The sequence below is a fragment of the Anoplophora glabripennis genome, unplaced genomic scaffold, assembly GCF_000390285.2.
Source record: "Anoplophora glabripennis isolate ALB-LARVAE unplaced genomic scaffold, Agla_2.0 scaffold63, whole genome shotgun sequence".
In the NCBI taxonomy this organism is placed as follows: Eukaryota; Metazoa; Arthropoda; class Insecta; order Coleoptera; family Cerambycidae; genus Anoplophora; species Anoplophora glabripennis.
In genome coordinates this window covers 1,400,912-1,414,607 of record NW_019416222.1, presented here as the reverse complement: position 1 = coordinate 1,414,607, position 13,696 = coordinate 1,400,912, and the positions used below count along the sequence as shown (strand labels likewise).

Genomic DNA, 13,696 nt, shown 5'->3' with positions numbered 1-13,696 from the left:
GCCTGTACAGAGGCTTAAAGTTCATAACTTTTGGAGCCTCCGCTATAAACAAATAGAATTGTGCGAAAACTATTGCACCTACAGCGCCCACTTTTGGCACACTTTTAAAGTATGACAAAACCCTCAACTTGTCATAGGTTTTATAAAATTTTAACAATAAATGCGATAGTTATAAAAAAATTAAAAAATGGGCACTTTACTTGTCTTTTTGCAATAACTTTTTTGTTTATTAACCGATTTTAATTTAACCAGTCTCATTTTGTAGGTAATTTTACTCCCTAGCTGTCTGCGAGTCACTTTTCGCTAAAATTGATGGTTTTCCCTGCAAAGTGAAAAAACTGTTTTCCTCACTTATTTGTTTAAATAGAAAAGTTAGCTAATAAAAATGTTTGACTCACGAGACGAGATATGTCTTGTATTATGTTCCTTTAGACAATTTTACAATAATCTAGCGGATAGGACTTTTTTCGAGTAAAAATTTAATTTGCTTGGTCTAAGAGCATATCATGCAATTATTATCCACCGTCTAGTTTGGAGAATACTTAAGGAATATCTACTGTATCCCTACCACATCCAACGTACACCAGCACTGAATCTACCATAGCACCAGATTCACATTTCATATCTTCTAAGGTTTGAGTGTAGTCAAAATTTTCATATCATATTAAAAAAACAAGGCAAATGCTATTTAAAATATATTAAATAATAAGGTCCCCGGACACCTAAAGCACACCGGATCGAGATTGAAATACCAAAGATCTAACTCCATTGTAAACAATACAATTTAAGTTATTGAAAAGTGAATAAGAAAAGTCTATTTCAGGTAACCTGTTTTATGACTGATATTACTCTGAGACTGAGTTTGTGTCTACATGTTTAAGGATTCTGAAGGAAACTAAGTCACGTAAAGTAAATTGGTGTTCGTTGACCGACTTTTCATGAATTCATATTGCTAAGTGGATATTTTCACCAAAATAAAATTAGCAGACACTTGTCCAGCATTACACGTCATACACCATGCCACGAGATGACCTAATGGAGAATAGACAAAGACAACGCACGACAACCATAGAATGGAGTGGGGTTACTCAATAATAAGGGCTTATACTCCGATTTTGCTACAAGTATACCAAATACGAGTTTATCTGCAGAATTTATTTATTTATTTATTAACGTGTAATAATAATTTTTAAGTGAAAGTCTTACTTTAAATATCATCACAAATGAGTAAAAATTTATAGCTTAAATATTACAAACATAATATAATGTACTATTTTTAGATAATAAATTATAATTAGGAGTTCTATTTGGATCTCAGATTATTTAGGTTAATCAATATAACAAATTTCGAACCTTTTTATAGAAACAAAGGACGGGTACTTACAATTAATACATGATATTTAAGTATTCTACAGTCTTCGTATGAAATTTTTAAAAACAACAATACATGTTAGGTAATAATAAAATGATTGATTTATTCTTTGAATGTCTAGCATTTACGAAATAGGGTCAAAGTTCTTTGAATGTTTTATCAATATTTTATTCGCATAAAACGTAAAGGGATCTAGAGAACAGATTTGTATGGTGATTTTTTATTTATATCCTGCAGCTGAAACAAACTGAAGCCTTCTAAAGGATCTTTAAACAAATCCCAGTTCTAAAATAGTATCAGGAAACCGTATAAATGGAAGAACTTCTGTAATTCTTAAAAATGACGCGTAACGCTGAATTCACATCGTTTTGACGGACGATGGAGGGACGAAGTTGGATAATATGAATTCACCGTAAGATATTCATACCTGCCCTTTTACACAGTAAAATTAATCAAATCATAAAATATACAGGGTGATATTCAGAAAATATAAAATGTCAGAGAAAGGCAGAATTGTTGCAAGTTTGCTTTGTAAACCCCTGTAAAATTACTAAAGGACTAGATGTGTTAAAGTTAAACAAAATTATATAAAAGGATACACTTCTCATAAAAGGCTAAAAGCACATTCATGCCAGCTTAATATTTATTCCTAATTCTGAATCTTTGAAATTTTTAAGCAATCAATCAGTTCTTGTTGTATTACTCTGAGTGTTATGCAGTATTAGTTATCAAACATAAAGTATTTAAAAAATTACTTAGACACGTCGATTAGTATTAAAATATGCGCATTTTTTAACAAAAAAAAAAATATACATTTATATAGATTTAAATTGGTATTTTAGTAGGAATCAAAAAAAATATAGTAAATAAATATGACAAGACTAAAGTACGGTTCATTCCTATAGAAAATGCTGGCTTACATTGTCAGTAATGAAGGTTGTTACAAGTGCCATTTTAACGATATTCATTCCAAAATAGTAACTTGTTACCAAATTAATTAATTTATAGTACATTTTTTAAAATTACTACAATTGTAACAGAAATAATCTTCATATTTGCTGTATCTTGCTAGCGACTAGGAAATCATTGGTGACATCATATGTTCTAATTGGGACACACTGGATATATTTTTTTGAGCAAAAAGTATATAACTTGTATTGTTAATAAAAAATCCAAACATTTTTATGTTTGATATACTGAATTTATTTCAAGTTAGTGGCCCGCACTTTATTTTAAAGTATTACTAGTAGTCACAGCACAATAGTCAATTCGATTTGTCCGTTTTTTTTATAAAATTTATTAAATTCGAGAAGTATTTATTGTATGAAATAGGTAAATGTTACATCAAGAACTATCAACAGGATCAACAAACCTGTATAGAGGCACAAAAAAATTGTCTGTTCACAGGTGAGACCTATGCCTTCCTATGTATTTCCATTTCCCGAAACTGAAGCCGCTAAGAAAAATACTACATCACTTTCCAGTTTTCTTTTTAATTCCGTTTTAAAATCATCTTTAAAACCAAAACCGCAGCCAAAAATCTGCATTCACTTCTGAAGGAAAGAGCTATATTGCTCTTCAACATCAAGAAGTTTTAACCAAAGATGTTTCAATCATCTCGGATTAGCCATTGACAACTGCCAAAGAAGCCACACACTGCTTTCAGAGATTTCAGGCATACCATGATTGCAGATAGACTCTTTTGCAGGGCCACATTTATAGATCCACTAAATGTAAAGTTGTAGCAAGAACTGCAGGGCTACTGAACTATAGAATTTTGTTTTCATCAATTCTGATTCAGGGTCTATTAAATAAGTTCATTGTACCCACTTGTCTACCGTGTAGGGCACGTGAATCTGTAATTAGGTTGTAAATTTATGATTTGAGTTTGCGACTTGAATCCGCCGAATGTAGAATTCTACTTGTTTTTTAGGTTTTGCAGGTGCTTTCTGGTGTTCACTGAAATGATGTAAGTGTTCAATTTTCGCTGTTTTTAGGGGTAGTAAAACAAACTGACGGTTTGATTCAAATATATAATGCTGGAACAGACTACTCTCTTTTAATGTAGCTGTGTTATGTTTTTTTTGAAATAATATTTTATTAACATTAAGTTCTTCAGAAGAATAATAATAAATATATAAAGAATAATAAATAGTTATAAGTGCCAAAGCCAGCAGAATAAAAACCCGATGGGTTCAAATCTGGAGAACATGGAGGTTAAACGATAGAATGTTTACATTTTATGCATATATTTTGATTTGTTCAATTAGGCATCAAAATTGAATACTTTTTTAATTTCTTTTTATCTGACATTATTCTTCTAAAATATTAAACGTTAAAATAACAAAATTTCAGAAAATATACTTTTTTCTATCGCACTCTTGTTAGTTCATGGTTTCAGTTATTTTACACCCATATATTAATAATTTTCGTTAAAAATATCTCTAGTATTAAATTGCCCATTCTGCTAAGACTGTATGTCATTATTACCTTTGAAGTAATACAACTAAAAAATGGTACACATAATCAACAAAGAGATATTCTCTTGGGTAAGAATATGTGAGAATTCAGAATTCAGAATAAGATTGAAATTATTTTCACTGGAATAAAAATTATAGGGTGTAATAAATCAATATGACCACTCTTACAGCACTAGAAGAAAAGATATACTCAAACTTTCATTCATAATTAAAAATATTGGTCGGAACTATAACCTTTTTAACTCCAGTCTTCATTGCTTGACGTGTATCTACTGAATTATTTAATTATTTATATCAAATTTATTCGTAGAGAATGGTATGCAATAAAATATTTTTTTGCAACAATAGAAGTGTGTTATACCTGCAAAAAAATCAATAACGTGACTAAGGAAACATAAAAAAAATAAAGAAAATTAAAGAAAATGATGATTTCTCGAGACCACAGCGTTTGAAACAACGAAAATTTAATTCCAATTAATATTGTTTTACATAATTCTAAAAGGCATAAAAATAAAAAAGTAAAGATATTTCAATATATCTTAAATATCCAATCAGCTACAACTGGTTTTTGGGCATCATTGAATAAATTACAGAATGGCCTAATTAATTAATTGTTCACATTCAACATCAAAATGGCTCACCTGGTATATTTATATTTATTGTACGTGTATATAGGGTTAATCACACAATATTCTCACCCCTTATGATTTATTGATTATATGATTTCGAATTTAGCAAAAAAATTGTATGATCTATATAGCTGCGTTTTCTCTAAGTAGAAGACATTCTACATTTTTACGTATTTGACTATAGAACGCTAGCACCGGGTTATAAGATCTACCATCTGATAATAAGGTAGATGTGGTCAGAAGACTATGCTAATAATAAAGTACATATTTAGATTCTTTTGAACATGTTTCTCTTATTATTAGAGATGGATCTGTTAAAGTATATAGGGAAACTGTCTATCAATATTATAAAGGATTTTATTTCAGAAAAATATATAAGTTTGGTTTGTATTTCCAAAATACAACATTCAGTTGTTTTTCTAACTACAATTTTTAAATCACAAGAAAATTTTTAACAATTTTGGGGGGCACAATGTTATGAATCCTGTACAACGTGATCCATAATTCTCTCTTTATTGCGAGTTCTTTGCTACTAAGATATTTGAATGCGACAGAGAAAGCAAAAAGTCCTGCGGAATCAGGAGATGCAATCTGAAAAACAATTGAATATTATTTTAAAAAGTTGCAGCCGAAAAACTGATGTTTTGAGAAAATAATTTCATTACTGCTTATTTTTGACAAACCTCGTATATTCTGATTGTAACGGATAGAATTTTTAATTACGAATCTAGCCATACGCAATATATCATATTTTTATCATTTTGTAAGGGAAATAATCGAAAAAATAAAAGTCCTATACATAAATAAACGCATACTTACTGGAATTAGCAAACTTTGGAATACTGAAATAATTATATTATTGTTTAAAGAAAGTAAGACTCTCAAAGCGCCTCTAGATAGATTCCATCAAGTAACAATTGTTTTTCAGAGCACACTTTCCAAAATTATGAAATTGCGCTTATCTTAAACATAAGCATATTTTTTTTGTTGATAAAATATCAAAGTATGGTATATTATATATTTTTTGAATCGTAATCAAAAGTGTTATCTGGAGCAACTAAAATATACGAAATTACTAAAAAATATTTATTGTTGAGATTAATTTCCTGAGAAACCGGAAGTTGAACAAATGGATGACTCTTATCGAAAAGATTTGTAATATGATCTTATATCATTTTCTACAAAAATAAATGCAGCATATTTTTTTGGAAGAAATTCGGGTTTTTACTACATTTTATTAAATTCAATTGTTCTTATCATTGCATATTCTGATATCGCACGAGTTTTACATATTTCATTCGAGTTTCTTAATAGAGTAAATTGCAATAAAAAGGGAATTATGTATCATCCTCTACATACAACTTGTATGCATGTATTTATTTGTAAATTGTATACATATGCGTTTTAAACCACTGGCACTGTTGTAAAAAATAGATGTGCCAAACGTTTATTTAAAATTTATTTACAATTTTATTACCTTCCAAACAAGTGCATATTACCAAGAATTTTTATTTATTTGCATACGTTTCTGTATTTATTTATTATTTCAAAGAATAATTATTTATTGAATATAAAAAAATGTCACTAACCTGCCAGCCTTGCAGAAGTAGACTTCTGTCGACAGTCCGGAGCCACATAACGGCATCGCCGGCCTGAAAATCCCTTAATTTATAACACTTGGTGTGAAGGAACATCCCTAAACATTTAAGCAGTTCGGAGGTGGAAGCTTGGATTACAGTCTTCTTAGGTGCGGCCACTGGCACGACCTGGTTTTGGGAGTTGATGGAATTTTGACTCAAGAGTGCCTGCTTATTACCTACTTTATCGCAGTTTATGTGGTGGTTGGTGTTGTTGTTAGCGTTATTAACTCTAACGATGTCTAAGGCTAGCGCAGACGTGCTCTTCGAGTTCGAGTAGTACGAGCCGGTCTTGTTTTGGTGTATGTTTTTGTTTTTATCCACCACCGGGTGTATATTGTCAACTAGGGGCTGTCGGAACACTGTTATATTCTTGTTCTTGTTGTTGTCCATCTTCTTTTTGTTGTTGTTCGTCGTGGAGAACCTCTTCCATGACAACGCGTTTATGAAGAGCGAGTGCTTCTTCAGGTTCTTCTCCAAGGCGTTCTTCTCGGAGATGATCCTCGCGTTGTCATTGTTGTTGATGTTGTTGCAGTTGTTCAGGTTGTGGTTATTGGAGTTAGTGATGCTGACGTTTGTTTTGCTTTCGCGGTTCTTCACGTTGTTCAGCTGCTCGTAGGAGAAGTTGTTGAGGGTGAAGTCGCCCGTCGAGCTAGTCGTGTACACGGGCCTGCGTTCCCGCGGCGAAAAACTCAGCACCGTGCCCATTTCCGTTGTTGTTTTGGACCTCTAACACATCTTACCACTGGAACTTGGTTGCACCGAGCTCCTCGGCTGCAATGCTGGCCCAGGGGTCGATCTTTCGGCGCGCCACAGGCGCCGGCGCTACGTCTCCTAGCAACCCCATGATGTCATAAGAAATCAATATCGCCACCCTCTGATAGGCGGGAATGTTTTTACGTGATCACCCCCCGTGCGAAGGCATTCACATTTGCACTTGTCGCGTGTTTTCCTGTACAGGGCGATTCGAGGGAGCGCGGCGTCGATTGCGTCCAAAAATTCGAACTGAGTTGTAAAAATGGAGAATATTTTATTTTTTTGCAATGCAGTGACTTCATTTTCCGTGGAGTTGCTCTCCACATTTAAAGTTTTAAACAACTGTAAGGAAAAATCTCATAAAAACGTCAAATTCTACCGTCAAACACCAGACGAGTAAAAAAATCTCTTTAATCAATTTTTCATTATTTTCTTCAAAATGCGTCATACCAATTCCAGAGAAGACATGTCAATTATTTCTTATGAAATACTTTTATATGTTTGCATCCTGCTGATAGAAAGGTTCCTTAAATGTACAGTAAATAGTAAACGGCAAGACAAATAGAATGTTTCATTGTATGTCAAGTAACAAAAAATTATTTTTTAGATTAAATTCGAAAATAATGGCAAGTCATTGTTGGTCAATAGTGATCGCCGAAGGTATCATATGTTCTCGGTTAGTCAATATTAGAGGTCATTAAAGGCAACAGTTGTTCAACTGTTGGTCATTAGTGGCCACCAAAGGTAAAAGGCGGTGATTGAAGATCAACAGTGGTCACGAAGGGTAATAGACGGTCTTGGGTGGTCAATAATAGTCCTCGATGGTAACGGAATAACCAACCTGACCTTAAAATGACCGGAGGATAAGGAATTTGAGGTCAGGACGGGGTCAAATCCAAGCTCACCAGTTTAGTGCTCATCAAGAATCATAGAACTATTGTGAAGAGCATTATTCTGCCATTCCGGTACTGTTGGAACACTTTGTGACTTTTTGATATTTGACCTTGATCTTGACCTTCGTGGTCAATTCAGGGTCATATCCGAACGAAAAATTTTCCGCTCTCTCCATTTCCGGGGTCAAAATTATGAGGTCCCTTTCAAAAAAATTATCGTGACCTTGATATGACCTTGAAGGTCATGGTCCAGGTCAAATTCAAGCCCACCACCGGATAGCCAGGGAAAAATCCAAAACCCCTAGTGTTTACTTTTACTCTATCCCTTCAATATTCCCAGATATCCCGCCATTCCGTTACTTTTGGACCAACCTGTATAATATAAAAACTTCATTAATAGCTGTTTTACATTGACAATTTATTGATCAATTAATTCATGAAGTCGCTTCATCAAGAAATTGGACAAGTGTAATGCACCAAATCTGCTGTTAAATAACTTCATGAATTTATTCATCAAGTTCTTGACGAATTAGAGCATGTTCTAATTTTCGTCAATTTCTTCGTGAAGTTTGGAAGTACCAACCCAACAGATTTCCAGCCTCATCAGTAATGAGGTTATGTTATTGGAATATGTAAATAACTGTGTGGCGTCGTGCTAGTTTTGCATTGTTTTTACTGATTTGTTACTTACAAAAACTTATATTTAGGTATATAATATGTGTAGGAACGGTACCGCTGTTGTATCACTACAATTATGAATGGAAAGGTGACATTTTTGAAATTTATTTGCTTCTTTGATTCATTGGTAGAACTGATTCATATGTCAAAAAAACTTGACAAAGTCTGTAGCAGTGTAAAACCACACTGTTTACCAATAAATTCGTGAATTAATTCATGAAGAACTTCGTCAATTTATTCATAAATAAATTGGCAACGTAAAACAGCTATTAGTAATTATCTTTACCAGACCTAAGTAAAATTTTTGCGGGGCACGTATCTGCCCTATTATTACGAATCTCCTGTCTTTGTCACTTCTATTGCGGACTGCTTTCTTGATCTGCGCAAATATAACAGGTGTACCTACCTGTAAGAAAAAGAAGTTGATAATTTTATCACTGGAGTGCTATGTTCAAATGTTTTTCTTTTGATCAAATGAACTGAATTCCTTTGAAGAACTACTTAATAAAAATATATTTAAGTCTTCGGCACCTTCAAAGGCAACAAAGTTATAGTCTAACATTTTCGCGTCATGACCAAGATAATATGAATAGACAATATTTGTAAAAATTATATAATGAATTATATAATATTTAATATTTATAATATTTATTCTATTATTTATCAATATTAATTTTATAATATTTAATCCAATATTTATATACGAATGTAACTGTCATTTTGTATGTTTTTCATACACCTAATCAAAATTTGAACCCAAAAATTGTTAAAAAAATTAAATGTAAAGAGTACTACAAAAAATAAGAAAAAGTTTGTTTAAACATATGCTCCGTTTTTTAAGATACATCGAGTTAAAATTAAAATTAAATCATGTTATAATTTTACATCTTTCAAATAGGTCAAGCTTGGTAGGTAGATATTAGATATTTCAGATTCAGGATTATCGTAAGCCTGTATTGATTTATTTTAATAATAAATTACACTGAAAATGCACAGGACGATACACTTACGAAGAAACACGCCTTCGTAACTGTAAACACAACATGCACTGCGAGCTGCTGCGATGAACGCCACGCCGCCAATGTCTACCTCGGGTCTCGAATACGGTTAATTCCAAGAAAGTGACGCAGGAGTCTTGTCATATTTGTCTACAGTGCATATATACGGATCTCAACTGATAATGATATTGTGGGAAACAACTCTACGGCCTATACACCAAGGCTGACATTAAATCACACCCCTAATTTCTAGTTATTTACTGCTGATCATTCATCAGCAGTGTCACGAGGAGTTCTCGTCAGTGTGTTAAATGCTGTTGCAAAAATTTATATAAGATTCCACTGCCAAAAATAAATTGAAAAATAATTATTATAAATTAACTATTTCAGGAGTATAAAGAATTATCATGCAATAAAATATAAATAAGCACCTAAGTCTGTTACTACGTCAGTGTAAATGATTCTCTGATTCAATATATTCCAGTTTATTTAGTTCACTGTATTGCTCAACTCTATCAAGATATTTCTATTAAGAGATCTTTTCCAGAGACGAGAAATGTGTAATTAATAAAAAAAAATCTCCATATATTTTTATCGTCCACGTGCAATATTATAGTTAGCAAGACATAAAGTGATTTTATGATTAGTATTAGCTAATGGTCACGTGTTTAATTTAAGATAATAAACCAATATTTAAAACGACGATAAATGTGGCACTCTTAATACATAACTGTCTACTATTTTATTAAAAAAATATTACTGCAACTCCTAAAAACAGGCGTTTCGGGGGTTACGAATTATTTTTTTATTTTCTTTTGATAAAGGAATGTTTTCTTAAAGTTGTCATGAATACCCTGAACATTTATTTCAATATGATTCAAACATGAATCTACAGTTGTTATCAGTTTACAACAAAAAATATTAATAAGAAGGGGAAGACAAATTAAAAAAATTGAGTTTGAATAAACTGGCGTGCATTATTTGTTGTATGGAAATACAGTTTTCTACTAAAATACGCATGTTTATTTTCAATTTGATTCTTTTACGAGTACAATTAAGCAAAAAAACTATTAATAACATATTTTAAGCAGTAAACTGTGCCGCCGTTTCCTACTGATAACTTGAGTCATTGATGTATTTTATAAGTTACAACCAGTGATTTTTTATTCTTAGAAAAAGAAGGAATTGTATATAGTGAAGAAAAACCCCTCATCAAATGCATTTTAATTTACATGAAGCAGTTGGGGTACCGTACAATAAAAACAACCCTAACTCCATCCCCATCTTATGCGAATGCTTAAAACATGTCGAAAAGGGGGTTAATTTCTCATTAATTTTAATCAAGTACAAATGCTTACGGAATATTCTTGACCTTTGTACTTTATCCTCCTAATGAAAAATTTCTGATGACGTAATCAAAGAGTTTGGTGTTTTAAGTCAATAGTATACCTAATATTATCAAACGAGTTGTACATTTTCTAAAACAATATTTTTATGGCTTCTTATAGCATATTTAGTTAACTCTCATAACATTATTTAGTTCAGACAATTTATTACTTATGCAAATAAGTAACCAATGTTAATTGCCGTTTCTTAATTATGGCAAGAGTAAACAAATAATATTTACTACCTTAATGCTCATTTGAGTAACTACGTAAATAAATAGTAGGATATTTGCCTCTTTGATCAACACTAGAAAATATTTTTAAACACTGAAACATTTATTTGATTTTCTAATTGACAACTGTTTAAATTCCAGGAAATTATTTTTCCAGTTATTTTTTTAACACTTTAACGTCTGTATAAACTGAACACTTCTAATAAAAATCCATTAATTTAATTTAAACACATTCCGCATATGGAATTAAACAGCGAATAAGTTAAAGATGTACATTGTGTCCCAAAATGATGGAGCAAAATTCATATTTTTTTCCAGTTCAGATTTTAAAAAATCACTGAAATAGGTCAATTAGTAAATAGAAATTCACTTTTCTGCGATATTTTCTATTTTTTTGAGCCATGTTTGACAGACCTATAACATTAGCAACATTTTTTAATAGAACGCTCTATATTTTATAGTGTAAATAGATAGCCCATCTGAAGATGAATTCGGCGATATAAGGTTATACATATTTTTTTGTCACAGTTGTCAGAAAAATGGAAAAAATTGTCTTTTATGTCGTACTGGCGACTATTTCAAACAATCCTAGTCTCTTCTGTACTTTAAAAAACGTACCAACTTTTTATTAATCTTTTTCTACTTACTTTAAAGCTTTTTTCTCAAAAAAAAAACACATCGATAAACACCTAAAATTCACCAGAGTACTTTAGGTTGCCCGTTTAAGCGAAAAGCAGAGAATTGAAATTTTAATTATGATTAAATGGGGAGATCCGTGGTCAACAGTAGGTATGTACCACGGATTTCACCATAAGTATCCACACCAGAAAATTAGTCGGGATACAATAAGTAAAGTATCCAAAATGTTTGAAGAAACCGGAAGTATAAAGGATTTACTTGGATCAGGAAGGCGAGGAACGGTAAGCGAAAATGACCGTCAAAATGTGATGCTCGCCGTTACTGAAAATCTTCACTCATTCATTAGATCTATCTCAGCCAACTTCAACTTGTCGAAGTCCTCAGTTCACAGAACTTTGTAGTCTCAAAAGTGGTATCCTTACAAAGTTAGCGTCTTACAAGAACTATGGGCAGATGACACAGACAGAAGATTGCAGTTTTGCGAGGAAATTAGAAATTTATTTGAAAGACAACCCAACTTAAAAAATCACATAATTTTCACTGACGAAGCAGTTTGGTTTTGGAGCCCAGAAAATCCTTATTGGATGCAAGAAAAATATACACAACCGCCGGAAAAAGTGAATGTTTAGGCTGGAATAGTAAGAAATCGCATAGGTACCTACTGGGACCTTATTTATATGAGGGCAATTTGACAGGCGACATTTATTTGGATTTTTTGCTGATCCAGCCCTGAAATTAATTTTTCCTAAGCCTAATGAGCACGATATGCCTGCTGGTGATGTTTGGTTCCAATAAGATGGTGGCCACTCCACATTTTCGCTTCGATGTAAGAAATACCTTACTGAAGTTTTCCCAAATCCACGCTCCCCTGACTTAACCCCATTGGTTTTTTTGTGGGGTTATCTAAAAAGCAAACTGTATGTGAACAGACCAGATACTATCGAAGGATTGAAAAATCGTATCAGAGAAGTTCGAAACCGTCCAAATATTATTCAAAATGTAATGGATAACTTGGGGCCACTTTGAACATTTGCTGAAATAAAATAAAAAGTAGTTCTAAATTATTGTTTTCATTTTATTCCTCCATTTTTTGACAGCTATGTAAAAAAAGTAGGTAGGTATAACCTATAACCTTATATCGCTGAATTCGTCTTTAGAAGGGCTGTCTATTTATACTATAAAATATAGAGCGTCCTATTAAAAAAATTGTCTGTAATGTTATAGGTCTGTGAAACATGCAAAATAGAAAATATTGCAGAAAAGTGACAATTTCTATTTACTAATTGACCTATTTCACCGATTTTTTTTAATTTCAACTGGAATAAAAATGTGAATTTGGTTCCATCATTTTGGGACACAGTTCTTTACCAAAGATATGAGTACATAGATTTCTTGAGCCTAAATTCGAATTTGCAGACAAATAACCGATTTACCGGAGCATTTTATAGTATAAAACGCTAAAGTATCCCCTAAAATAGGGTAAAACAGTATATGGTAAGGCTTTATAATAAAAAGCAACAATTCGTAAATATTTTGAGAAAACATTTTAAAATCATATTTTGAACATTGGAAAGAAATATGTTCAAATTAAATTTACACCCACCTCTACGGGGAGGTCCAAGCCTCGTTTTAGAGATATAGGGTGTTGAAGTTTATAAAAAAAATAATTTTTTGTTTATATCTCCAAAATCTTAACCGATCTCAGTAAAATTCGGTACAGAAAATGTATGATAATAGGAATAGGCCTTGTATTCCCTAAAATATGAGCTCTAAAGGTTCAACCAGTTATTGTAACGTATTTATATTCTAATGCACAAAATGCCTAAAAAAAATAACTTGAATTTTCGCCGTACCATCTCACCTCACAGGTGGTGTGGAAAGAATTTTGTTGATTTTGTACTTACAAATTGTACTTACTTTTAAGCATAAACATAAATATTCTTGTAATATGTCTGCCACAAGGGGATTGTATTGGTATGAATAACTTGAGAACGAC

General features: G+C 32.1%; 1 protein-coding gene across 1 annotated transcript in view; it reads right to left on the bottom strand.

Moving 5' to 3' along the window:
- LOC108903710 (cyclin-dependent kinase 5 activator 1) overlaps nt 1–6,826 on the bottom strand; it is a 95,770-nt gene extending 88,944 nt beyond the window's left edge. The window contains exon 1 of the mRNA XM_023454469.1: nt 6,071–6,826. Coding sequence (XP_023310237.1) covers nt 6,071–6,826 — 756 coding nt within the window. The remainder of the gene's footprint in view (nt 1–6,070) is intronic.
- Nucleotides 6,827–13,696: the final 6,870 nt, after the last annotated feature.